The 26193-nt window shown below is 36.1% G+C and overlaps 1 protein-coding gene across 1 annotated transcript in view; it reads right to left on the bottom strand.

The window, feature by feature from the left end:
* Positions 1-26193, bottom strand: part of LOC140168274 (alsin-like) — a 145415-nt gene that overhangs the window by 110828 nt on the left and 8394 nt on the right. The window contains 7 exon segments of the mRNA XM_072191629.1: positions 1001-1256; positions 2260-2431; positions 5426-5591; positions 9383-9500; positions 10429-10592; positions 22808-23093; positions 23096-24267. Of these exon segments, the coding sequence (XP_072047730.1) occupies positions 1001-1256; positions 2260-2431; positions 5426-5591; positions 9383-9500; positions 10429-10592; positions 22808-23093; positions 23096-24267 (2334 nt within the window).

Below are 26193 nucleotides of genomic sequence, written 5' to 3'. Positions count from 1 at the left end.
ATTGATTTTGAGATATAGCCAATTTTATAATTCAACTTCCTTTATATTTTATTGTTCTGAGCAACACTAAAATGACCATATCGCAGGAACGATAAGTCTAATTATGATGGGGTTTTCAGCAAAATAAAGCTTTAATGGCTCATGTAATGAATTTGAAAACTAAATTTTGATTTTGATCAACATCAGACTCATTTTGCTTGATCGCATCGCAAATAAGCGAACCTTATCATAATAGCTCTTGCTGCTTGCATGTCTAAGTGCAAATTAGGAGTTCATTAATAGAATTGAGGCAGAGCCAAGGACATAAATTAAGTGAAGATTAGGTGGTTGAAAATATTTTGGTGGAAAATCCATTTTTTGTGATTCTCTCAAAGTCAGGCACTTTTTCCCAAATTCTATCAATAACTTAATTAATTGGATTCCTTACATCAGTTTCATTCCATTTATTAAACTTTTTATATTCTTTACATTGTTAATTTTTAACATATGATGAAATTTAAGTCCAAAAATTTGGCACCAAAATGTGGTACTCCCTGCATCCGTAAGAATATCTGAAGCAAGATATCCGCATAAACGAGGGTTCACACCTCAGTCTTATCCAACTTTCTTGCTGAATGTCAGATTCTGTCTTCATCATTGGGCTATTCCAGTTGAAATCCACACTACCCCTGTGGGAGATTTTGGAAATATCTTCCACAGGGGGTACATTTTCAAATGTAATCGGATCAGGGTTCATCATTTTGAAACCCATACTCCCCCTGTATTATGGCTTTACATATATCTTCCACAACTGGAGTGAGTATTTATAATAGAAGTTACCCAATTCTATTCTATTCAAAACTTATACTCCCTCTGTGGAAGACTTTAGCTAAATATTCCACAGGGGTAGTGTGGATTTTAAATGGAATAGCCCATTTGCACCTCTATACACGATGACTTGGTAAATTTAAACACACCAACCTAGAAACTTCAATCCGTAAAAAAAACACATCACATTTACCTGCATATCTTTCCAATATGGGCAAAACCTCCGATTGTCAGAAAATTGCACACTTGCACTGCATACTGCTCGTACAAAGCAACATACTCAGTAGCATTCTTCAGCATGACCAGGTCTACCAAGTATTGGTTCTTCTGTACGATGTTGGTGAGTTGGGCACTGCTCTGTCCTACCCCGCTTGATACCATGCTGAAATAGTCTAGGATAAGCCTGAATGGCTCACTGTAGATGGTGTTTTCTACAGCTTTGTGGGTTTCTGTAAGGGAACAAACCAAAAGATCGATGACGTCCTATAAACGTAACTAGTTTCTTTCTCAGCCGAACCCCTCCCTCCCTGCCAGAAACGTAATAATGAAATGTTGAAAATTTTGACATAATAATAATAATGACACATTCTTCAGACCGATGTTTTTGTACAAACGTAATCGAGTATTTTTACCCCCTCCCCTAAACGAAACTAGTTTCGTTTATAGGACGTCACCGATCTTTTGGTTTGTTCCCTAAAGTAAAGAGAGAAAAAGAGAAGCTAAATTGGTTACTTGTTACGTAATGCTTATAAATGCTATATTCTTAGTCAGTGGGAATGGTCTAGTTAAAAAAACTTAATCTGATTGGACAATCGCATGTGTATTGATAACGCGCAACATGCTTGTAGAGGTGCACGTAGCAAATTGCATGCGTATATCTAGTCCGCAATACTTGCACCATCTTGCAGTACGTGCAGCAGGTGACATGAAAATGTAAACAACTTTCGTTTATTTTAGAATAAGGGAAGTTTTTATGGTGGTACTTAACTTTTGCCCACTAGTTTATAGTTATTTTCTCTACCCTGTGATAGACGACAGGCAAGTCCAATAATTTATTGTAGTGTGCTACTCAAAATACATGAATAAAAGTACAGCAGGATTACAAATTGGCAAAGCCACACTTACAGGCTTTTTGTATTACTTGTTGAGGGAGAAATTTGATTCAATAATGCACACACGCTAAGATGTTGATGCGTCCAATGCGGGGGGGAGTAGATTTCAAAAGGAGTTACTCATTCAGGTAACCCCATTTGAAATTCATACATGCTGCTTTTTGCCTTCTAACAGTACCAACATCATTTGCAATTTTCTGTCATTCCTTTTCTCCGATAAAGGTACCAAATGAATCAACCATCCTTTTATGCAATATTAACCAATCACAGACTGTGAGGAGTTGCCATCACATACAAACTTTTCTTTTTAACTTAGTCTCAGATTTTAAGAACAAATCACCTGGAGTTTGCAGAGTCTTCAGAATGGTAGACTTGATCGTTGATAACTGGTTATGAATTAGTCTTTCACTGGCTGTTAATTCTTGCAAGATAGATGTGAACCCGGAAACGTTTTTGTCCACTATGCATGCGCATGTGTCTCCCGCTGCAGCTATGGCCTGGACCCAACCATTCTGAAATAGAGAGTGAACATAAGCAACTGATTACTGTTCTCACCAGATGTATGAGGGGATATCCAAAGGTTTTTGAAATCACCAAGAAGTGAAAGAGCTATATCGATGAAATTTTGTCAGTGTAATCACTGGTCTTTATTATATTATTATATTATTACATTATGGTTCAAAAATGGTCTCATAAGTATGTTTACATTCATTACAGGTGGCACTAGATGGGCAGATAAACTTTGCTGGCAAACTGGCAAAATTGCACAAATTATGTTATTTTTATTTTATCACCGCACATTTTCATTGGGCGCCGGTTCAAATCGCAAGCATGCACTCAAAGTACAAGTGCACCTTTGTATGCTTTTAAAGAAGCATATACTACCACATCAAACTGCAAAACAAGATCACCTAATTTATAGATTAATGTTATGATAGATCATAGAACTTTAAATTCTTGACATTTCAAGATGGAGGATCCAATGTTGCAGAAGAGCAAGCTTTTCAATAAATATACTAACTAAATCAACAACAACAACAACAACAACAACAACAACAACAACAACAACAACAACAACAACAACAACAACAACAACAAAAAAAGAAATTGTTGTATTGGAGTAACAGGCTATTACAAAATAGGGAAGGGTGGTCAGATTTCATTTTTTTTTCCACCTCCTGTATTCAATGAGTATATAATTAGGCCTACTTGACAGTGGCGTAGCTGGGATTTTTTCCAGGGGGGGCAAGTCTGTATGTAGACTATGCCATAGTCGATTTTTGATAAATAAAATGTTATTAATCATGATGAACGCATTCAGTTGAACTCGAAATTATACTGATATTTAGTACATCAAAATACTAGTATAAAATGGTTATGAAAGTTTTAGGCTATATAATTATATTTGTGACAGTAAAAGTAAAGTATAGGCCCTACGTAGACTTATATTATTGAATGCAACATATCATAATGGCATAATTATAATGACACTTCAATACTGAACAATTCTAATTTTAGAATCTGCCAGTTTATTATCCGAAAAACCGACTATGGACTTTCACTTTTAAGCAGAACTTTACCCGGGACTCACATACTGTCAATCATACTTGTTTATCAATAAAATCTAACCACAAGACTAAGCATGGTGGTACAATACGCGCTAGATGCATACGTTCATCCACCAGCACAAAAGCGCCGCATTCCCTAGATAGTTGTGTACCATGTATAGTTATAATGGTACCAATAGCGTCGGGAGGATTTAAACAATAACGAGATCTGGGCGACCAATCACAAGCCAGATTCATTTTTAAAGATGCATTACATCATGCCCAATTTTAGTTAGGCCAGAAATTGGCCTAACTCTCAAGGCAAAGTCAGTAGTCCACTTGGGAAGCTAACAAACAGAGGGCGACGGTGACTGAAAAGATCAGTTGTGAAAATCTATCAATTGTGCACTCATTAATTAAATCAGAGTTTTAAGCTTAAATGTAATAGCCAGAGTAGTGCACAATTGGCAAGTGGACTACGGAGAAGTCTAGTCTGTATGGGGCGGGGGCCCAAATCCACCAAACAAAAATTTTGCTGCCCCTCCCTCAAAAAGGTTGACCCAATTTTTTTTAAGGAATACAAGGGATAGCGACTTCATTTTGATATAATATAGTCCAATTTTTAACAAAATTTTGAAACTGTTCAAATCCTATCCGCACCTTTATCGTTGGCCTATGGATTCTCTTTCTTTCTTTTCCCTTTTTTCCATCTCTCTCACTCCTTTATTATTTTGCCCTGCGCTATGGGGGGGGGGGGCCCAAATAGGCATTGCCAGGGGGCCAATTGCCCCTGCTCCCCCGGCAGCTACGCCACTGCTACTTGATCTTGCAGTCAAATAAATCACAAAATGACAAAACAACTTTTGCCAACTCTGAAAGGGGTTTTTTTTTTACCTCTCTCTTTCTGTGTTCTGTATTCCTTTTTGAAGATGAGCCCTCTATAGCATTTTTTGGGGTGCTGTTTGGGGTGCTTTTTTGTTGAAAAGTCTTGGGTCTGGCCCAATTTTAGGGAAGGGCGGGCTACTCCAATAGAACCATTTTTTGCCGAATGTGTAGAAATCATTTTGATACATCCTGTATGTATGTAATTAAATATAGTTGTCGTTAAACCCAACAGGTTCATTTTCTTCATTATAAATATTAAGTGCAATGTCATTTTTTAGCTGGCCAAGAGGATAAAAGAAATGTTAAAGCTATATGTACAATATTGCTGTCAAAATTACCCAGAAATAATATTAGTAACACCTGCAAGAAGGATTTCTGTCCATTTTAAGCTAAAATAACAAGGTAAAGTGAAAGAAACCCCATTGGCTATAGGGGATTTAAAGTCATAACATGACTTTTTCCAAACTGCTCTGTTCACCCACAAACACAATAAATTTGGCTGATTCTATTTAGGTATTGGTTGGTTCATTTGTAAATGTTACAAATATGCCAGAAAAATTAGGTTTGAAATAAATTAACCAATTTCATATTATAAGATTGCACATTATGGCTTTAATAGAATCAGGGGTGTGAGAGGCCTCAGACCAAAAAAGCTGAGAATTACTAAAAAAAAGCTGAAAAACAGCGTAAAAGCAGGGTAAAAACGTCAAATATGTGACATGATCAAGGGGAATGAGTCACATGTCGGCCCTGGACGAAAATGAGTTTTACACATGTTTCTAAAGAGGACATTTAGAGCTTTCAGAAACTGAAAACCCCATGTTGATACTGACTTTTCTTTGTGAAGTTATGTAAATTTATCAATCGCTGAAAACAATATAAAACAAAAGAATTTTAACACTTTCTTTGCCAATATCTCAAAATCAATATTAGCGACATCCGACTCATTTCCCTTGATCATGTCACATATGGGCTGAAAATAAAAGAAAACACGTAAATGTTAGCAAATAAAAAAAGCTGAAATCAGCTTAAAATCTGAAATTTCATACCCCTGTAGAATGTTTACAATGTTACCTTTCTTATAAATGCCAGTTTTTCTGGTTGTTTAGCCCTGGCAGCATACTTGATGGTTGGCCCCTTTGCAATACTGGATGCTGATCTTCTTTTGCCCTCTTTATCTTTCAATGATGGGCTGTCTGGAGTCCCCTGTGTGCGACCTTCACTTCTCAACTCTTGTAAACTGTAAACAATACAAAATCAGATAATGAGAGGGAGGGTTAACAAACAGATCACATGTGACAAGTCCAAACACAGTCACAGACACACACAAAAAAAAAAACAAGTTTTTCCTGATTTGGCCTGCCATAGATCCAATTTACACAGAGAGAAGTCAACTTTAGTTGCGACATCAAATTCAACCTGCAACTACGGATTAGCATTATTTCTTGACAGGGTGTTTAGTTGACTTCAAAACAAATTGGGAATTCGACTTTTATACCACCACTTGCTCATGTTTCAAATACCTATTATGAAGTCGACTTCAAATTACGTGTTCATCATTTACACTGCAGTTGACATTCCAGTTGACATTGAATTCAACAAATGTTGCTCCGGGTCGTCATTTGAAGTAGATTTCTGAAGTTGAGTTCAAATAACGACAACCCTGTTTACACAAAAATGAAGTCGAGTTCAAAGTCAAAGTCGACTTCAGGCTCTGTATAAACGGGATCATAGACAGCTATCTCCAATGTGTAAATGCCATATGATTGCAATTTTGTGCGGTTGATGAAATCCTGATGTAAGTGATTGCAATAAGGCAAGGTGTGAACAAACAGTAAGAGATGGTGCCATTCATTTATTTTTATACCTCACATGTCATTACAGCCAATTGAACAATGCTTTCAGCTACCAATTTTATATTTTATGTAACATGTACAGGTTAAAGTAGAACAGGTACCATTTGAGCCCCCTTGTTTATTGTTGTTTTACTGTTATTGCTTTTTAATTTTATCTAGTAGCTTTTCATATTTTGTGTAGAATACCTTCGCCACTCTGTTACTTAACCTTTAAGGTGACAAGTGGTTTTTTGGGTTTTTTTAAATAACCTTAAAAATCACACAAATCTGTAAACCTGCACATTTTCACTTGCTTCGCCCATGTTTTTTTCCGTCAAAATATATCTACTTTTGTCCTAAAAAATGTAGGCTTTTATAAGCATATAATTATACCAAAAATAAAATAATTTAAAAAAAAATCCTCATGATCTGGACGATGCAAAATTTGGGTCAGTTGGCAAAATGAGCATTAAATTCTCAATTTTTAGCATTTCAGCAAACCATTCATATTGTTAGTGTTGGCAGACTCTCCTGAGATTGTTAAGAGTTAGTTAGAGCAAGCACAATTCTTAAATGGTTGAATACTTATGTCCACACTTTATACAATACTCAAAGCAATGAACTCACTGACCTCAAGAGCTTATATCAATGGATAGCAAGACAAAATGTGCCTTACAGCATACTGGGTTTCTTACTTCTTGGTTATATTCACATAGTGGTAAAAATTCTAAGATTTGTATATATCCAAAAGAATTTATTTGCTTAATAAATTTTCCAAGTTTTGCTTTTCAAAACCAAATGTTGATTTTTATGTTGATATTTCACTGCATATTCACTTCTTGCATGGTCATCAAGTTTGAAGCTGGTCTCCTCTCTTACTATACAGCTAGTCACTCTCCCATGAAAAAGTTTTTTGTCTTTTAGAAACTATGAGTTTTTAACTTTGTGTATTTATTTGTTTTTACTCCCTACTACTGGATGTTGTGTCACATTTTTGCTGTTTTTTAATTTACAATTTGTTAGTGTGACACACCTGTATTCCTTTGGATTCAAAGGTTTGAGTTGTCATTTAATGCATTTTATAGTTGTTTGGGTGCTTGTATTTCAATTTCCCAATTACTACATTATTTTCCTTCAGATGGATCAGATCTTGCCCCCCCCCAAAAAAAAGTTGTGTTGCCCTAAGCGATCGACCCCAAATAAATCACTGTTTTTCACTTAAAATTAATATTTCACTGAAAGACTAGTCTGAAATTGATCATCTAACAAGTCGTCGGCTGTATTCCATAGTGGCGTATAGTGATTTTTGGTCATTTTTTTTAAAATTGGCACATATGTTTTTAATGATGTTCTCTTTCATTTTTTCTAAGTCTCATCAGTCATAATTAGCTAATTAATTAGTAATTAATTAATTAAATGTGGCGTATAGTTACAAAGTGACATTTTTGTATTCCATAGTGGCATATCGACCATACGCCCCTTTTTATACACATTTTATAATTATGAAATATCGGCAAAATGAAAAACATCGTATGTCATAGTGGCGTGACGCGTAAGATCGGACCTATCGCCACTATGGAATACTAACTTGACGAAAAATAACGCCATAGGGATTACACGGCGACCGAGGTGGCGTCACGGTTAACGTAAGGTTAGGGTATTGCGTTTTGATCGTTTTCCATAGTGACGTATAGTTTTATTGTCAGTTTGCCAGCAATAGTATGTATTTATTTCTTTTGAAAATATATAACAATAAAATCTATTTAGTTTACTACAGAAATTTCACATCATTTACAAAATATAATGAATGTCTGATTTACACAACTCGATTTTAAATTGGCATTTCTTCAAACCCGATTTTCTCGAAAAGTTGTTTATTCAGCGGCGCCCACTATACGCCACTATGGAATACGGACGACGAAGTATCCAGTAGTCAAAATTGACATGTCCCTAATAGAAGAAGCATTATTTAATATTTGTGGGGATTTTTAAAAACTGAAGGTGTAAAAAAAAAAATTGAACGACCGACCCAACTTTCCATTTTTCCCACTTGAGGGCAACACAACATTTTATTTTTTGGCCTTATTATGACACTATTGTGATTGTTTGGTAATTTGCAGAAATTTTGATCTTTGCTTTAAGGTTGTCATCTATTGTCCTGTTCAATTGTCAGATGTAACAAGTAGGCACAAGGTCAGTATCATATTAATCTATTATATTCAAATATGGCCAAATTTCATTTTTATGATGTCCATTTTAGTGTCTAATCAACCATTGTATTCATATGTCACACAGTATCAATTCCAAAACTAGAAAATTCTATTTCAAGGCCTCAAAAAATAAATTGTTTGATTAGAGTAACATAAAAAAAATTTGGGTAGGTAGGTCGGGATTTTTATTTTACTGTTTAAGCTGTAAATTGCGTTCGATAAAGGCATTGGAACTTTTTTTCTTCTTTTTTATAAATTTATTTTATTTTTTTTAATTTCTTTATTTTTTTATTATTTTAGTCTAGGGCTTACTTTTAGGGTCGGTCGGGTTACACCAATCAAACAATTTTTTTGACATAACTGATCAGCAGGGAAACAAGGCCTATACCTTGGTTTTCCTAGATAGTATGTATACATCAGGCTGGAAGCTAATTACCATGTTCTTTTCCAGATGAAATCCACACTACCCTGTGGCAGATTTTGGAAATATCTTCCACAGGGGGAGTATGTTTTTCAAATGTAATTGGCCAGAGGTAATCACTTTGAAACCCATACTCCCCCTGTATAATGGCTTTACCTATACCTTCCACAACAGGAGTGAGCATTACAAATGGAAGTTACCCACTTGTCTATTCTATTCAAAATTAATACTCCCTCTATGGCAGACTTTAGCTAAATCTTCCACAGGGGTAGTGTGGATTTTAAATGGAATAGCCTAATAATGAATGTGTTGTCACCTTCCTCTCTTCTATCCTTCCCCCTCCTCTCCCTATACATTGCTTCGCCTCAAATTCGGTAGTGACGTAGGCGTATTTTGCTGGTCGTAGTATCAAATCGCGTACATTAAGTTAATCGCACAAAGCGTACACCCACATATACAAGGTCAATTTGTCGGCACGCTTGCAACGAAAGCATGAAAAAGCATTACTACACAACCGAACTTGAGGCGAACCAAAGAATACCATCAATAAATTTCCCTACTATACCTTGGTTGTTTTCCTAAATAGTACACATCAGGCTGGAAGCTATTACCATCAGCTACTAGTAATGTATGTGTAGTCCCTGCTGCTGCATCCCATACCAATGCATTGTTGGGCATCTGTAAGGAAAACGAAAAAGTAAAGTTTCCTGAAGTGTTAATGCCATCAAGTTTAAAAGCATAATCATTTACATATAGACGAATCCAACGAGCCAAGTCATGGTCAGGATTTGGTCGGCCATATTTGGTTCCCCGCATGCACCAAACAGGTGTTGTGAGTGCCCAATTGGGTGGATTAAACCCGCTTAAAATTTGATGTTAGATTCTTTTGTGTTGTAAACTGTCATCATTCTTTTGTCTATATGTAACACGGGTGATAGAATGCAGTTTAAAATACCCTCCAAGGCCGCATCATTTCACATTTTAGGTGAGATAGCTGGGTCCCCGTCGCAGCTATGGCTGCCATTGAGGAGTAGGAATGCGTGAAATTGGATTCGTCTATATATCAATTCATCATAGTTACTCAAAACTAACTAAATTATTATACAGCAGGGGTCTCTGCCTTTTTAATATGTTATGAAAAACTTAACTTAAAATATATTTACCGACTGCAATAAAAAAATCCATCGACGGAGAGTCTTGTTATGCTCTCACAAACTTAGAAAAAAGTCCAAAAAATCCAAAATATTGGTCTAAAAATTAGCCACGGATAATGCTGTCCCATTCATTAGCACAGGAAGACCACCCACAGCATTGAGGTCACCTTTCCAGACTTCATGTCGACAAGCAGTAATGGATGCTACCAGTGCTAGCATCAATGAATTGTTTAAAACAAATTAATAAATTTGGTATTATAGACTGATAAAGTACAGCTTGTGTGGATTACCTCTTTGTAAAATTGTTTTCTTTAGTATTCACGCCATCAATTTTTAACAAAATGCAATAAAATTGTTTACATAATATACTTGCGTGGCTTTAATTCAAACTGTCCTCGACAAAATTAATTTTGAACAAACAATCTGTGCTTGTCTCAGCTTTATTTAATACCTTAATTCTTTTTTGGTACTAGTTGTCCTGTATGTCCTAGCTGTCCATCCGTATTCCCACCCCATGAGTACACCTGTCCGTTGCTGGTGATGGCTAGATTGTGGTTCGTACCTGCGACTATGCGAATGATGTTCTTGTTGCTGAGCTGTTTGATTGGTAGCGGCTGAGGTCTGCAAGAAATAAATGGCAACAAAATGGCATATAATTTTGATGATACTGTAATAATAAACATATATCTTAATGATCAAAGTACCAAACTCAGATTAAATCTATGTAGTATAGGATACATGTACATCTCTAAGCAGAGTTAATCCTGTTTCATGCTTGCTTGCTTGCTTGCTTGCTTGCTTGCTTGCTTGTTTGCTTGAGATGAGGCAAAGAGGTATGTCTCAAAGAAGCTGCTGTGTGTATTCCTTTTGCAATATACGCATTAATTTTGCAAAAAATATCTGTAAAAGATATTTGTATGGATGGAAGAAGTGTGTGATTACACTATATTAGTGAACAAAAAAACATTTTAATTTTAAAAGAGGAGAAAACATAGTATATTTTTGACATAATACGCCATTGTACATCTTTAAATCTTTCAATTACAGAAATGATGACACATGAATTTTATACCAGGATACAGATGGTAATATGAAACCCAGTATATACAATAACATTTGTGGTTGCAACAGGGTATTCCTAATACTGGTAGTATTATACTGGTAGTATTACTTTGCTTATTGCATTTAGAAAGTAAAATATCTCATTTATTTATGTGGGGAGGCTCGGGGTTCGGGCCTATGTCTTTTCAAAAAAGGGCCAAAATGAAGCTAGCACATAAGGGGAAAGAAAAAAATGTGAGAAAGGGTTTTAACAGATGTCTCCACATTCATAAATAAAAAAATCAACTTTTTTGCCCAAACTATTTCCTTTTTCCTAATACCAGTACTCTCAATATAATATTATTAATGATGAGAACAACACAACAAATATTTCTATCATTTATATAAATCATATCCATATAAACTAAGAAACTAAATTGAGGAGAAATAATTTATTTTTAAAAATTGAGTCCATATCCACATATTCAGGCTTAATAATGGTAGTACCACTGCACATTTCTCAATCTAACATCTTTTCACAACCCCAACAATGACACAGTCAATTTCCATAGGTAACATAACACCTAACCTGAATAAATATTAGCAAATTTATGATATGGATATACCAATTTTGTCCCAACGACCATGCAGTTTTGAGTGGCTACTTCAAACCAGCTTTTGCAGTTGTTGGCATTATAAACGTCCTGCAGTGTTTTAAAAGAAAACACCAATGAAGAGTAAAAACCCATAAAAAGAAGTTTAATTGCTGATACTTGCATCTTTTAAGTGAGTACCAACATTCACGTAGGGGCAGTGACATTTTAAGACCTTATAACAAATCTTATTAATTTTGCAATGTACAATTATGACATTATGCTACATTAATTCCCCATAACATTAGCAGAGAATGGGTTAAAAGCCACCGCCAGAAGACATTGTCAGTCTCCGATTTCATCTCGGTGGAAGAATAGTGGGCGTGGTGGGCATTGTGATAATACAAGCACGTGCCCGGTGGTATCGGAGCATTGTAGACATGCGTCTCTGATTTGAGTTGGGTTCAAGAGGGAATACTAAAACATGTTATATAGTTTGTTTTTAGCCAAGGTGGCACGTTTTCTGTTTACAGAAAACGGGGGAAAATACGGAAAACACAGAAGAGTACAGAAACAGCATTTTCATTTATTTTTAATTAAGACAATTTTAAAATTAATAAAAATATGGAAAAAAGTATTTAAATAAATATTTTAACAAAACCTGAATACTAACAATTGTTATTATTTTAATGCATGTCATAACCTGCCTAACACCATCATTTCATACATTCTCATAGTCTCATCGCTTGGAAATCAATGATTTGTGATTTCAAGCCACGGGATATACATTTTCTGAGCTTTATACAAATATTTTGATCATTACTTTTAATAAAAACATACTTTTTCAAATATTCTTTTGCAATTTATGATAGGTTCTGCAACCAATCCAAGCACTTAACTGTGAAAATGAGTAATATGAAATGTAAGAAAACTTATTCATAATACAATATCACACAGTGCCCCTTTAATACTTTCAACCCTACTCCTGTATCTCTTATATGATACATATTTTAAACCACCATTGAATGACCTCAGTGAGGACAACGTGTATGATAATTTGCATTGTATCATATTATGTAGATCAGTGGTGGAGTCGTCCTGTTAATTAGTATTAGCATAAAAGCTGTGGCATTTTGACATAGACCGTGTTTGATATGTACCGTACTGAATTTTCAGTCATGTGATTTTTATAAACAATCTGGTGGCATATATAGCATTTACAGCTACAATTTGACTTGCCAGGAAATATTACACTGCAATTATAGTCTGTACTGTATGAAATGTCTGATTGTTTTTAGTGTTTTTTAATTAAATTTTATGGATTACCTATTTTGTCACCAAAATTTGGACCAAAATGACAGGTTCATGTAGATGTCCCAGCATAGGCATCAATCCGGGGGGGGGGCATTTTTTTGACAATTCAGGTCGATTGCCCCACCCCACACATTTCAAGCTGGATTGGCGCTAATGAATCCCAGTATCACTATATGATCAACTGAATCATGTATTTTGAGTCCTGAACCACTATTAAATTGATCTCAACTCCACTTTTTTTTTCATTCTTAAAATTTCTTAGAGTGCCCCTTGGCAAAATTTCCCTGAGTATGCCACTCCAAACATGCCATGGTGTAAGATAATTTATAATGTATACATACAAAGGTTAGTAGACAGAATGAGATAGTATAAGGCAACATAATTCCATCTTGTTTATACCAGTGTAATAAAGCATCGTTTCAAGCTTAGCCCGGTCATGTACATTTACTAAAACCCAACCAAGCCTCGAAATAAGCAGATCTGGACCAGGAGCCACACATTTGGAAAAAGCGGCTCCTGGTCCTGTGATTATCTAGCGAACCAGGAGCCATTTTTAAAAAGCTAAGAGTCATTTAAATGTTAATTGTACTCTTTGTACACATAAAATACAAAACCCGTTTTCACTACCAGGCTCTATTTTTTTTTTAAATGTAGAGCCTGGTTCACATAATTTTGGTGTGGACCAGGAGCCAAAATGTTATGACCATATTTGGGTAAATGGCTCCTGGGTGCCTGGTTATTTCGAGGCATGAACCCAACATACCAACACTATGGTTGTTTTCCACCGACCGACCCTAAATCTGGAAAATCTAGGGGAAATTTACTCTAAAAAGAATACCGACCCATATTTTTTAAATTCCAGTAAAAAAATTTCTTTCAGAAATTTTAACATCCTGAAAAGATTGTTTTAAAAACAGTTTCTTTACACTTCTAAACTGGGGAAAAACATGACTGAAGTGATATCCCAATTCAAACCTATTTTAGGGTTTATTTTATTCTAATTACATGTAGGCTCTTACATATTTTGGCTATGACATGACCTTTAAAAAATATGACTGACCAACCCTGTCTTTCACAGGGTGGTTGAGGACAACAAAACAATTAAGTTTTGGGGCCTAATCAATGTAAGACTGTGTCAAATTATGCCGGATACTTCAAGACAACTTAAAATGGTTAGTCTGGTAAGCATCATAAAGTTCTGTGCTGTACAAATATATTGTAAATTGTGCAATTTCAAGGTAATAAAACAATTTTGGAATAAAAGTTAAGAAATAGGATCATGAACCTTGCTCTCCGCCTCTCTCATTATATTCAGGAAAAAAGTCTTAATAATGTTGGAATTTGACACCTATACTGATTTCCTTTTAAGCATGCTAAATGCAGACACCTAAAACACAGACTTTAATTCACCTGTCTAGTAGCATTCATTTTATTGACTATTTTTTTAACTTTTAAAAGGAATAATTTGGAAATTTAATGTTTTTACATAAAATATTTTACCAAAAATTCTCCTACAAATAATCAGCAAGCAAATAAAATTCATGCTTATTATTTTGATACAGCATTTATAACTTGATCTAGTATGAGTGTGAATGTCTAGTACATCAACTGCTAATGTTCGTACATTGTATGTTTTACCATGCTTTCTGAATTTGACAGCTTCAATTGCGCAACAATAAAAAGCACATGTTATATTTAGATACGGATTCTATTTCAATTTTACACCCACGTTAGCATACCACTTTATAATGAAAATGTGTACATGTTCCAATATGGTAAACACTGGCCGATTTTATTAATAATTTATTTTTTTATACATATTTAAAAAGAAAATGTCTATAATTCCACACACAAAAAATATATTAAAAAGAAAGTAATTTTCAGTTTTTGTTGTATAAACATAAAAGCTTTCCTATTTTGTAAATTGCAATATATATATTGAAGCTTAAAATTTCATCAACGATGCACTTCAAGTCCTTCAGATTATGATCATTGTCATGTTGTTGAAAAACAGATGAAATGCAAATTAATTTTTCAAGCTTTCTGTGATTTTTTAGTGTCATAGTTAGCCTCTTTCAGAAAAAAAAATAAAATTGAGACCAACCAACTTGATCGAATTAGCCTGCTATATACACATTTCAATAATCAATCATTGACTCGGATGTCTTTAATCATAATTGGGCTTAATTTATAAAGACTTAATATGCTGTCTCTTGATGATTCATCCTTGATATTTAAACAAGCATATTTTTTGTCAGATTTGTTTTTCACAATCTTCAATTTCCTTCTTTTTCAGTATTTTACATCAATCAAGTATATATCATACATGACATTCATTGAAAAGAAAAATGTCTTCATAAGGCAACTAAAAAACTTATTCTTCTGTCCTGTGCACTTACCAAGTACAGTAGGGCTGTTGTTGCAACATGTTTTGATTTTTTTTTTTTTTGGCATAAAATTTCAGTCAAAATCAATACACTTTGGCTAAAATTTGGCTTATATAAAACATAAAATTCCCCTTAATGCAAAATCTGGGTAGTTTGAGCCCTTCTATCGACTATAAAGCAAAGGTTTCCCCAAACGAGGGAAATTTGAAATAGGCAATCATAAATAGCAGTATAATTTTACTCTAAACTGACACTAATTAGGTTTTATTAGACACTCCAGGTTCTGGGAAGAATCAATTGGATCAATGAAATTAAACTGGGATGCTAATTGTACAGTGTTTAGGAAATTACCTAGTTAATATTTTCTCTGTATTATGTGTCATTAATTCCATCTTCTTTAGTTTTATGAGATACCCAATGACATATAGTTACAATGGGCTATTCCAGAAAATAGATGCACACCCCCTATAGAGGAGTTCAGATATGGGTATAATCAGAAATAATGGCACCAAAGTGTGACAAAAGTGTCAAAATTACAAACACTGTTCAGAGATGTAATTATTGTCTTATTGTAAGCAAAACATATCTAAATTCAAGAAAAAATTAAAAAATTACTTCAGTAATATTACTAAATATATTTCTTCAATTGGTTTATAGGCTAAAGTAGTCCAAAATCTTCAGAAACATAACACAAAAGATCCATGTCATTCCTTGTTATATTTTGACAAAATTATGCAAATATGTAATTCTTTGAGTTTTAATTAATTGCTTAGACACTATACTAAAATAGTCATGTAGAATTTTGTCAAGGAAACAAAGTTTTGGAAAAAAAATTAAAATTTTCATTTGAACACCTAAAAATTTGTGGAAATCATGAACAAAAGTTTTTATTTGTCTAAAGAAACATCTTGAATTATTTTCTGTTTAAGTTTATATCATGCAATACGATGTGCAAAAACTGTGTTGAGGTTTTTAGCATCACATTGTTCTTCAAATTGATGTAAGGATCCATCAAAGTAGTACAGTTGTGTAACACTCCTGACACTGTACACTACCTGTATGGCCTGAAATATTTTATAAACTACATTTTCTAAAACAGTCTTTGTAATTTTTGTTGACAACATCTATGGCCCTCTATGGCACAAAATTTAGGTGATTTACGTTCATTTTTGTTTTTCGAGCCCAGCTTACATGTTTTTGTAACACTCCTGACCAGGCCGCGACAAATTTTATTTTTTAGCTTGCCCGATCGGGCAGGCAATATCCAAAAATTGGTTGCCCCAAATTGCCCGAAATTAACCCATATTCCCGGCAACAATTGTCGACAAAGTCACATACCGTACTCATCATGCAGTGCAGTGCGTAAGTGTGCGAATTTGGCAGTTTCATTCTTACGGAAATCCAATACTTTTCTCAGTTAAGTTGATAAATAAATGAGTATTCATGAAATGCATAAAAAATGAACATTTCATTCAATTATTTCACTGTTTGTTTCTTATGTGGAAAATAATGTGAATTTTATGTGAAATTTTGTCAGTAAAGTCACTGCTATTTACGTATTTCGCCAACCACTAGTACATCTCAATCTCAATCATATGCAAATACATGGCCAGCTGACGTCATGATATTTGAACGAAACCTGCACGAAACAGGTTCTATAATAAGCCAAATCGCTATTGTAACTTCCGGTTTTTTTAGGACACTTTGCCCTTTGACCTATCTGGAAAATTCAGAAAAATTCGGGTTTTGTGCGTATAAAATATAATTTAAAACGTGTTACTAGAATAAAAACAAACTTAAAAAACATTATTATTAAATAAATTAATTATTTAAATATTTTTAATGATAACATTATGACAATAATAAATAAATTATTAATAATTACAGCAATTTTCCCGATAGGTCAAAGGACAAAATGTCCTAAAACTGCAAAAACTGTCCCACAATGCATTGCAAACTTCCAATGCCGATTGGGCTTATTGGCCAAACTTCCAATACGTCACATAATGGCATGATGTTCATTAGCATATATACACGTCTGCAAGTCTGGTGTGGGATACGAGTGCCTAGCGAAATTTGAGTTCCATTCATGCATTTCAAGAGGTTTTCTACTTTGTTTTGACGTTTTTTACTTCTGTGAACATGCCAAGTTGGACAGAAATACTCCATTTTAAATCATCAAGCTTTAATTGGTTTAAATTTAGACTTGCCCGATCGGGCACAGCTCTTCAGAGTTTTAATTGCCCGACAAAAAATGTGATTGCCCCGGGCTATCGGACAGGCGATTTGTCGCAGCCTGCTCCTGACACTTTGCTATACGTACTGTATAGCCTCAAATATATAAATTTGCAAATCACATTTTCTAAAGTAGTTTTTGTAATTTTTTGGTGACACTATCTATGGCTATCTCAAAAAGGGGCAAAAAATTGAATTACATTAGTTCAATTTTATTGTTGAGCCTATATTACTTACAATTGATTGTCAGGAGTGTAACATTTTGGTCGAGCTATGATAACCATGTTTTTATGTACATATTTCTTGAATATGAAGGTCTTTACATCATGATTGCAGCAGTTTGGCTTCAGGAATATAGTTTCAGGGCTAAAAGAACACCAACAGACTGGTAATTTCTTCAGAAATTTGAATTATTGCCAATTAATTAATTCTGTGTAACACTCCTGACATTGACTATTTAGATAGCTGTAGCAAACATGTTCAAGCAATGGCAAATATTTTTCTTGTTTTTGAGTTCCTATCCCAATGCACTAATAAAATAAAAAGTAATGTATGAATATTGCCAACTTGGTGTATGAAAAATATCATGTTGAATTCTGATGTAACACTCCTGACGAGACAGAATTTCTCTTTTCAACCCGCTCTAAAAAGAAAACGGTTTTGATATCATGCAAGTTTTATTTTTTCCAAGTTTGGCCTAAATGTTGCTTTTACTTTAAACAGACTGAAATAGATTATTACTGTCATCATAACCTTACAATGCTACACAATCTGGCGAGAAGTGATTTTTGGAACATATTTTATTTTTCGCACCATGTAGTCTTCACATGTTCCTAAGTAGACTATTAAGCGACTAATATGAAAGAATTTGGTACTTAATAATAGCAGACACTTCACAAAATGCCATGAAAACCCATGCAACACTTTGCAACTTGTATATTTTTTAAGTGCATGATTAAAAAACAAGTACCTCTTTTCTTGTCACGCTAAAGTGTAACACTCCTGACCCTATGGGGAAGAAAATTGGGCATATTATTTTTTACATGACAGCTATGACACTACAAATTGCTGTGGTTAAAGAGAAAATCATAACACACTTTTTGAAAGATGAATTTTTTTGCTGGTCTTTTTCATTTGCACAGCAGGCATCAAAAACCAAACGGTGCCATTATTTTTGACTTTACCCATATCCGGACTTTTTGTCCAGTCGTGACTGTTGGAAATCCAGACTTTCAAAGTGTTCAAAGGCAAAAAAATCCGGCAGAAAAATAGTTTAAAATCAGAAATCCTCAATTTGAGAGCACATTTTCAACATTTCCGTGATTTTTCCTTCATTTGATTGGATTTCCAAGCTTTTTCCAGTAACATTGGCAACTGGAAATCCAGTCGTTTTCAGAAAGCAGACTTGGAAATCCGGACATTTCTTTATTTGAAAATTTACTCCTCTATAGGGGGTGTGCACCTATTTTCTGGAATAGCCCAATGTAGGTATACCATTAGTCAACTAGTTATTTCATTCTTAACCCTAACAGAACTAGGACTCACTAAAGCTCACTATTAAAAACGCTCTGCGTGCATGCATTCCACGGGACTTGATGACGCAATCAGACCAAGTCATATATAGTATATATTATATACCCAGGGAATCGTTGGCTGGGCCAACGTCACCTGTGTAGCTACATGCTGGGGATCTTCTGCGTGGCATGCGAGGGGTCCCAGGTTTCGATTCGGGGTGCCAAGTGACTTTCTTCTTCATCTTCTCTCCTTTTCGTTCCTTCTTTCCCTTCCGATAGCACAAAAACCACGAGTAGGGTTAGGGTTAAGCTACATGCATGTTTCCCCTATATGCCTTCTTAACCCTAACAGAACTAGGACTCACTAAAGCTCACTATTAAAAGCGCTCTGCGTGCATGCATTCCAGGTGACTTGATGACGCAATCAGCCAAAGTCATATATACCCAGGGAATCGTTGGCTGGGCCAACGTCACCTGTGTAGCTACATGCTGGGGATCTTCTGCGTGGCATGCGAGGGTCCCAGGTTCGAATCCCGGGGGTGCCAAGTGACTTTCTTCTTCATCTTCTCTCCTTTTTCGTTCCTTCTTTCCCTTCCGATAGCACAAAAACCACGGGTAGGGTTAGGGTTAATGGTCTATCTCTGTGCGTAATTTGGACACTGATACTTATATCCTCCTAACCCTAAATACAAATAGGCCATTTCATTATTTTGTACCCTCAACTCCTACATGTAATATTTTGCCACATGTATGCATCTACCAAAGTCATTAACCATCATAATTTCATAATCATAAAGTTCTAACCTTTTAAAACCTCTGCACGCGAGTGTCGACTGCAGACGACAAGTTTTTTCTTTCAAAAATTAAAAAATTCAGAAGTATGCTTTTGAATGACCATATTTGGAATCAGCATGAAAAATGCATTTAAAAAATGTGTACAAACAAGCTCTGTATTGGTTCAGTAATTCTTAAGATAGCCTATGGGCAGCACATTTTAAAATAAACATTTTGTTAAAACCACTGTTTCAAACATGCTTTTATTTTTTATTTTTACTAGGATTAACAGTATCTTGCACACACCATAATGAAAAGAAGAATTTGCCAAAGTATCAGGCATTTTATTTTAACATATTCAAATGCTACTTCTAGCCTGGGTGATTGCCTTGTAATTTAATAGATAACATAATTTGAGATAATGTACATATTGCACATCCCTAAGCCGAGTACATACATAGACTGAGTGTACTAAAAGTAGGACAAGACACATGCATGTCTGATGCTCTCATTACTGCTTATGGCAGGGTAGCTTACCAACACATGAATAAATGCTAATGAAAGTCTACAATCACAGACAAATTCAATAACATGGTAACTCAAGTTTATAATTGATTGGATGTATGCATGATGAGAATTGACCCTTGTAATTTCTTTTTGAATCTTGCACCTACTTTTTCCTCGTTTTTAGATATTTGAACAACTTCAAAATGAAAATTCTAGGCTACAAGAGTCAAGAAATTAGTGTATTTGTCTATTTGTTTGTTTGTTTGTTTCCAAATTTACATAAATTCATAGTCATTACTCATTAGGTGAACCATCGGTATGGTACGAGAAATTATTATGCGCGAAGTGTCGTAATGGGTGAACCCGAAGGCTGAACCCAGTATGACATATTTTGAGCGCAAAAATAATTTCCGTACCATACCGATGTTGAACCTAATTTAATAAATTTATCATACCACTAAATCATTCTAAATATTAAAATAATCCTGTTTTTAAACATTTTAATTGTTACAAAAATTACATGACTGTTCCTCGTATTAATATTGCATGCATTTTACGTGCCGTGTACATGCCGTGAGCATACTTGTGGGGAAGGGCAGAGTGCCTTCTCAGATGGCTTTTACCAGGCAAGAATTTCAGACCAGTATTGAATCTTTTACCAAGACAGCACAATGTACTGGGCAGGACATCAACAAACATTGCCCAGTGCATCTTCCTTGGAGCCAAAATTCACCCTGTCCTAGAGCAAATTGTCTAGGTAAATCCTTTATGAAGCAGATCAGTGGACAGACTCTAAAAGTCCCTATAGTCCCTCTAAAAAATGCACTGTACGTATACGTCCCTGAGCATACTGGACCAAAATGATGCACAGTCAGTTTCATTTCACCACTCCTCCCATGTTCCTAATGCACAGGTGAGTAACGGTAGTACGGTACACTCAAGGGTGAAAATAAGAGAGCTTGAACCAGGGGCCACTTTGGCAAAAAAGTAGCCCCTGGTTGACCAAGATTGGGAGGAACCAGGGGCCATTTCCAATTACCAAGGGGCCAGTAAAAATAAAGATGTGCTGGATGAGTTAAATAAGCTAGTTGCTTTGAATTTGATATTTTTGGTTCACTATCCAGGGGCCAGTTTTGTGAGAAAAGTGTCCCCTGGTCAACTACAATTGAGATGGAACCAGGGGCCATTTCAGAGTTTCTGGGGCCAGAGGGCTCCCGTCTCCCCAGCCCTCAAATTAAGGATCTGAAGGGGCACGGCAACTTTTTTAGGGCAAGTTGATAATTGCCTTGGATTTTCACTGAAAAGGCAAGGCAGCACGGCAATTTGTAATATTTCAAAAGGGCATCAAGGCAACTGTTGAAATTTGAGAAGGGCACCAAGGCAATTTTTCAAAAGCGAATAGATGCATTGCTGTCAGCTGAATTCGACACCAAAGTAAAATTTGACTCTCAACTTTACACTAAAACTAACCTGCTTGCTCAAAAAAACTGCTTAAATAATACAAAGCAATCAAAAATCAACAGTTTAATTTACTTAAATTTTGCGATCCCTAGTTCTGAGCTGCAAAACTGACTCGAAACAGCGATGAAACAGCTGTAACTTTGGTAATAATATTGATCAAATTCGCCGGGATAAAAACTATTTCGGGCAAATCATATCTAGAGATGGGCTCACATGTACAAGATAAGACGATACCGGAAGGGGGATCGCCATCGGTTTGCAATGGGAAGTCAATGTTTGCTAATCGAGAGATCAATAACTGATTTGCCCAGTGCTCGGATTTTGTTCATGACACGAGGTAGCTTTAATAGTTACTAACAGCGTTTCTGATTGGTCGATAGTAGGCTGAAGGTATTTCTCTGACCAATCGAGAAAATGAAGTCAGATTTCTAGCAACCAGATAATGTATAAAAGCCGATGTGATTGGCTGAATATGTAAGCTTACGTAGGGGTAATGAATATTAATTGACAACAAACTATTGTGTATACTGTGATTGATAGCTGGGTTACGATCAATTCTGTGATTACGATGCTCAAAATAGCGATCGTGTTCAAGATTTTCGATTTAATTTTCCACAATTTTGGGGGGTCAGTAACCAGTACTTGTTAATGATTTTATATTGAAGGGGCAACAAGGCTGGCCGGCTAGGGCACCCACAGCAACTTCATTTAGGGGCACGGCAAGTAACTGCCGTCGGTAAAGGACATATTTTGAGGTCATTGCGGCAATGGGGGTGGGCACCCTCGGTGCTGTGGGTTAATTCGAGGGCTGCGTCTCCCACTTAATTTCACCCTTGGGTACACTTCATACAACCCTATAATTCTAACCCTTACCCTAACCTAATAAATATTATATCCCTAAACTCTAAAATTGATATTATTTAGTCCACCAGGCTGCAGTCCACCATTACTTCCCTCCCCCCCAAAAAAAGGGCCCTGATTGGATTAGATCAGGTCACATGATCACTTACTTGTCAAGAGGATCTCCTTGTCCCAGCTGACCACTAGCTCCTTTCCCCCAAGTCCACACATCTGTTGGTGCACCGTGCTCATCCAAGAAACCTTCTAACGGTGACTTCACTTTGGTCTGCGATCTTTCCAAGCTACTTCCAGGCTCCTCCTCGTCTTCATCGTCCCCTTCGCTTTCCTTCAACACCTTCAACTCGTGCCCTTGCCACAAACCGAGCACTAAACTTAACCTAGGGCTCATCAGCTTCTCAAGTTTGGACGACACCGCCGTCGGTAGACTAGCCATGATCGCTCTTTCGACGATAACGATGTGGGGCGTTTGGGTTTCAACTGGGCAAAATATTCCATAGTTGCTGAACTACTAGGTAATGCCGAGGGTTGAGGTTTAGCGCCATTTTTGATGCAGGTTTCGTCTTCGGACCCCACAGGTCCGTCAGCATGATCTTCGGATGTTATCGTCTTGACATCACCATTTGCCACGATATCCGAATCGCCCATACTTTTGATGTCTTGATTTAATGTATATGTTCCTTGGCTGCCTTCCGATGACGCATAACCTTCTTCCCCACCGTCACGTATACGGCCATTTTGTTCATGCAGCTTTTTCGCCTCCATGTCAATACTATCCGGTGACATGCTTCTTATAGAAGGGACTTCATCAATTGATATAGTGTCTTTGACTCGTGTGTCGGTGATAATAACTGCATCATCCTCTTCAATCATAGTGAATGTTTCGTTCGTCGATGATAATGTTCCCGATTCCGACTCATCATCGTCCCCAGGCTGCCGTTTCACGATCTTCGCATGTTTTATTTTCTGAACAATTGCTATACTATGTATTGCACCGCATGAAATTTGAAGCACCTTACGACCGACTAACGCGTCGATTTTACGAGGTGATAGCACAGGGGTAGTCCCAGTGCCGAGCCCCAGCTGTGGTCCTGTACCCCATGACCAAACCTCACCATGATGGGTCAATGCTAGGGTGTGCGTATCTCCGCACGCTATATGCGTCACAAGTGGGTCGGCATCTGTGTCGCAAATCTCAACTTGTCGCGGGGTGTGAATCTTTTCTGTGTCCCCAGTCCCACATTGTCCACTACTTGAATCCCCCCAGCAGAACACGATTCCATCGGAACACACAACTCCTGTGTGATTCGCACCGCAGACCACATCCACAACGTTTTCCCCTTTCAGTTCTTGTACTAAAATCGGCTCTTTTGTAACATCGGTGAATTTTTTATGTCCGAGTTGGCCAAATTCTCCGGAACCAAAACAATAAACGGTGTGTTCGTCGGTGAGGAAAGCACTATGCTTGCTTCCTAGGGATATCTTGATAACGTTTTTTGTGCTTAACACATTGTACGTATGTGGGGATGTGGTGCTTAGGAATCCTTTCCATGTACATGCTATACCTTGAAGCTGTTGATCGCGTGGACCATCCTCTTTCTTCTCCATTTCTCTGCAAATAAATAAGAAGAAAGACAACAATTACTAATTTATTAATTTATAAAAATATAACTTCAACCAAAGCCAAGCAAAGCAATAGTGCTCAGAGGCTACTAAATTAAAGGGATGCTAACTGAATATGATGGGACATGGATATGGCAAGAGGTCCGATTTTAGGAGGGAAAAAAACAGAGCACCCGGAGGGAAACCTGCAAGGACAAGCATGAATCGGCAACCAAACTCAGAGGTCCGATTTTTGGAGGAGGATGAAAACCGGAACACCCGGACTCCCGGAGAAAAACCTGCCAGGACGAGCATGGATCGGCAACCAAAAAATATTGTTCACTTTACACATAATATTGACAGCAAACCATAAGAGTACATGTAGTCATTAATCATGTTAAAATGACCATAGCACAATTCATACATCACTGAGTCAAGGCAGCTAAACATGCATCTAGACAGCGAGTCCCAGCATACATGTAGTCCCAGTTTCTGATGTGTGCATACAACATACACAATGTACAAAAAAACAATTATTCTATGCAGAACGTCAAAGTACATAATGGCAATATAGATGTTACAAAAATTATGCATGGAGTAAAAGCACTGAAATTGAACTTCAATCAGCAGCTCCAACCACCTGTTACCTAGTTTTGTCAGACAATGAAAAATATGGGATGCAAAGCAAAATGATCGTTGTTTGTCAAGCAAAATCAAAATTCAGTTTTTGTGCTCATTATATGCCATTATCACTATATCAGAGCTTTATTTTGATCAAAACTGCATCATAATTGGATAATGGTTCCAAAGATATGGTCATTTTAGTGTTGCTCAAAACAATAAAACACAAAGGAGTTTAATTATTATTGGCTTAATTTCAAAATCAATATTAGCGACAAACGACTCATTAATAGCTTGATCATATCACATACGAAGCTCGAATTCTATCACAACAGTCATGGCTGATTTAAAACGTAATAATTTCTATGTACCAGCCTTCCATTTCCCAACCACATTATATTTTTTGCAAGTTACAAATGTTTGCTAAATTAGAAAATCTAAAAAAAATTATTAATGATTCCTAATTTTTTTTCACTTTCACTTGGATCACTGATACTAGTGCCTGCAGACAATATTTGTATCATAATTCACACCGTATGACCAAAAGAGCAGCCAATGGTGCAATATTTTAACAGTTTTCATAAAAATTTTGGGATTCCATGGGTTAACCCCCCCCCCCCCATGCATTTTGTAATAAACAATGATAAATTGCTAATTCAACCAACCCCCTCAAGAAAATATCAACTGCCCAAAAAAACCAACCCCCAAAAGAAAATGTCACCCCTCCCCCATATTGTCAATAGTGTACAATTTGGAACGATAAACACAAAATTTCATCTAGAAAATAGTGTAAAATTTAATATTTTTGTGCATGGTCATGCCCTCCACTTGTTATTCTTGTACCTTTGCCCCTCAGACAACTGACCCTGATATGCCACTGGGCATGTTAAATACTTGGATCCTCCTCCTCCCCCCACCCCCTCCAAAAAAAAAAAAAACCTAAGGATTTTTACATCCAAAGTTTAAGAAATAGAATGAAAGAGCATCTTGCTTTCCTTTTTTTTTCCATTAGTTTGGCTCAAAATTAAAAGGGCGTGTGAACAAAAATGATATCTTTTTTTTTTAGTAGAAACCTTATAAAAATTAATATTACTTGTAAAATGCCTTTTGAAACTGACTACATATAGAACACCGCAAGTACAACGTAAAGCCCCTTGGATTGGGTGGGTAATTTTTTTGTTGCACATAATTTAATTCTACCTGTATTTATTTATATCCTTCAGAAGCAAGTGCTAGCTAGTTGAGGTGAGTGTGATGAGTCATCCAAGGCAGGCATCTTCCACGTGTCTATTTACACCGTGTCTGATGATGCTAC

The sequence above is a fragment of the Amphiura filiformis genome, chromosome 13, assembly GCF_039555335.1.
Source record: "Amphiura filiformis chromosome 13, Afil_fr2py, whole genome shotgun sequence".
Classification (NCBI taxonomy): Eukaryota; Metazoa; Echinodermata; class Ophiuroidea; order Amphilepidida; family Amphiuridae; genus Amphiura; species Amphiura filiformis.
This window is presented reverse-complemented; position numbering and strand designations above follow the sequence as displayed.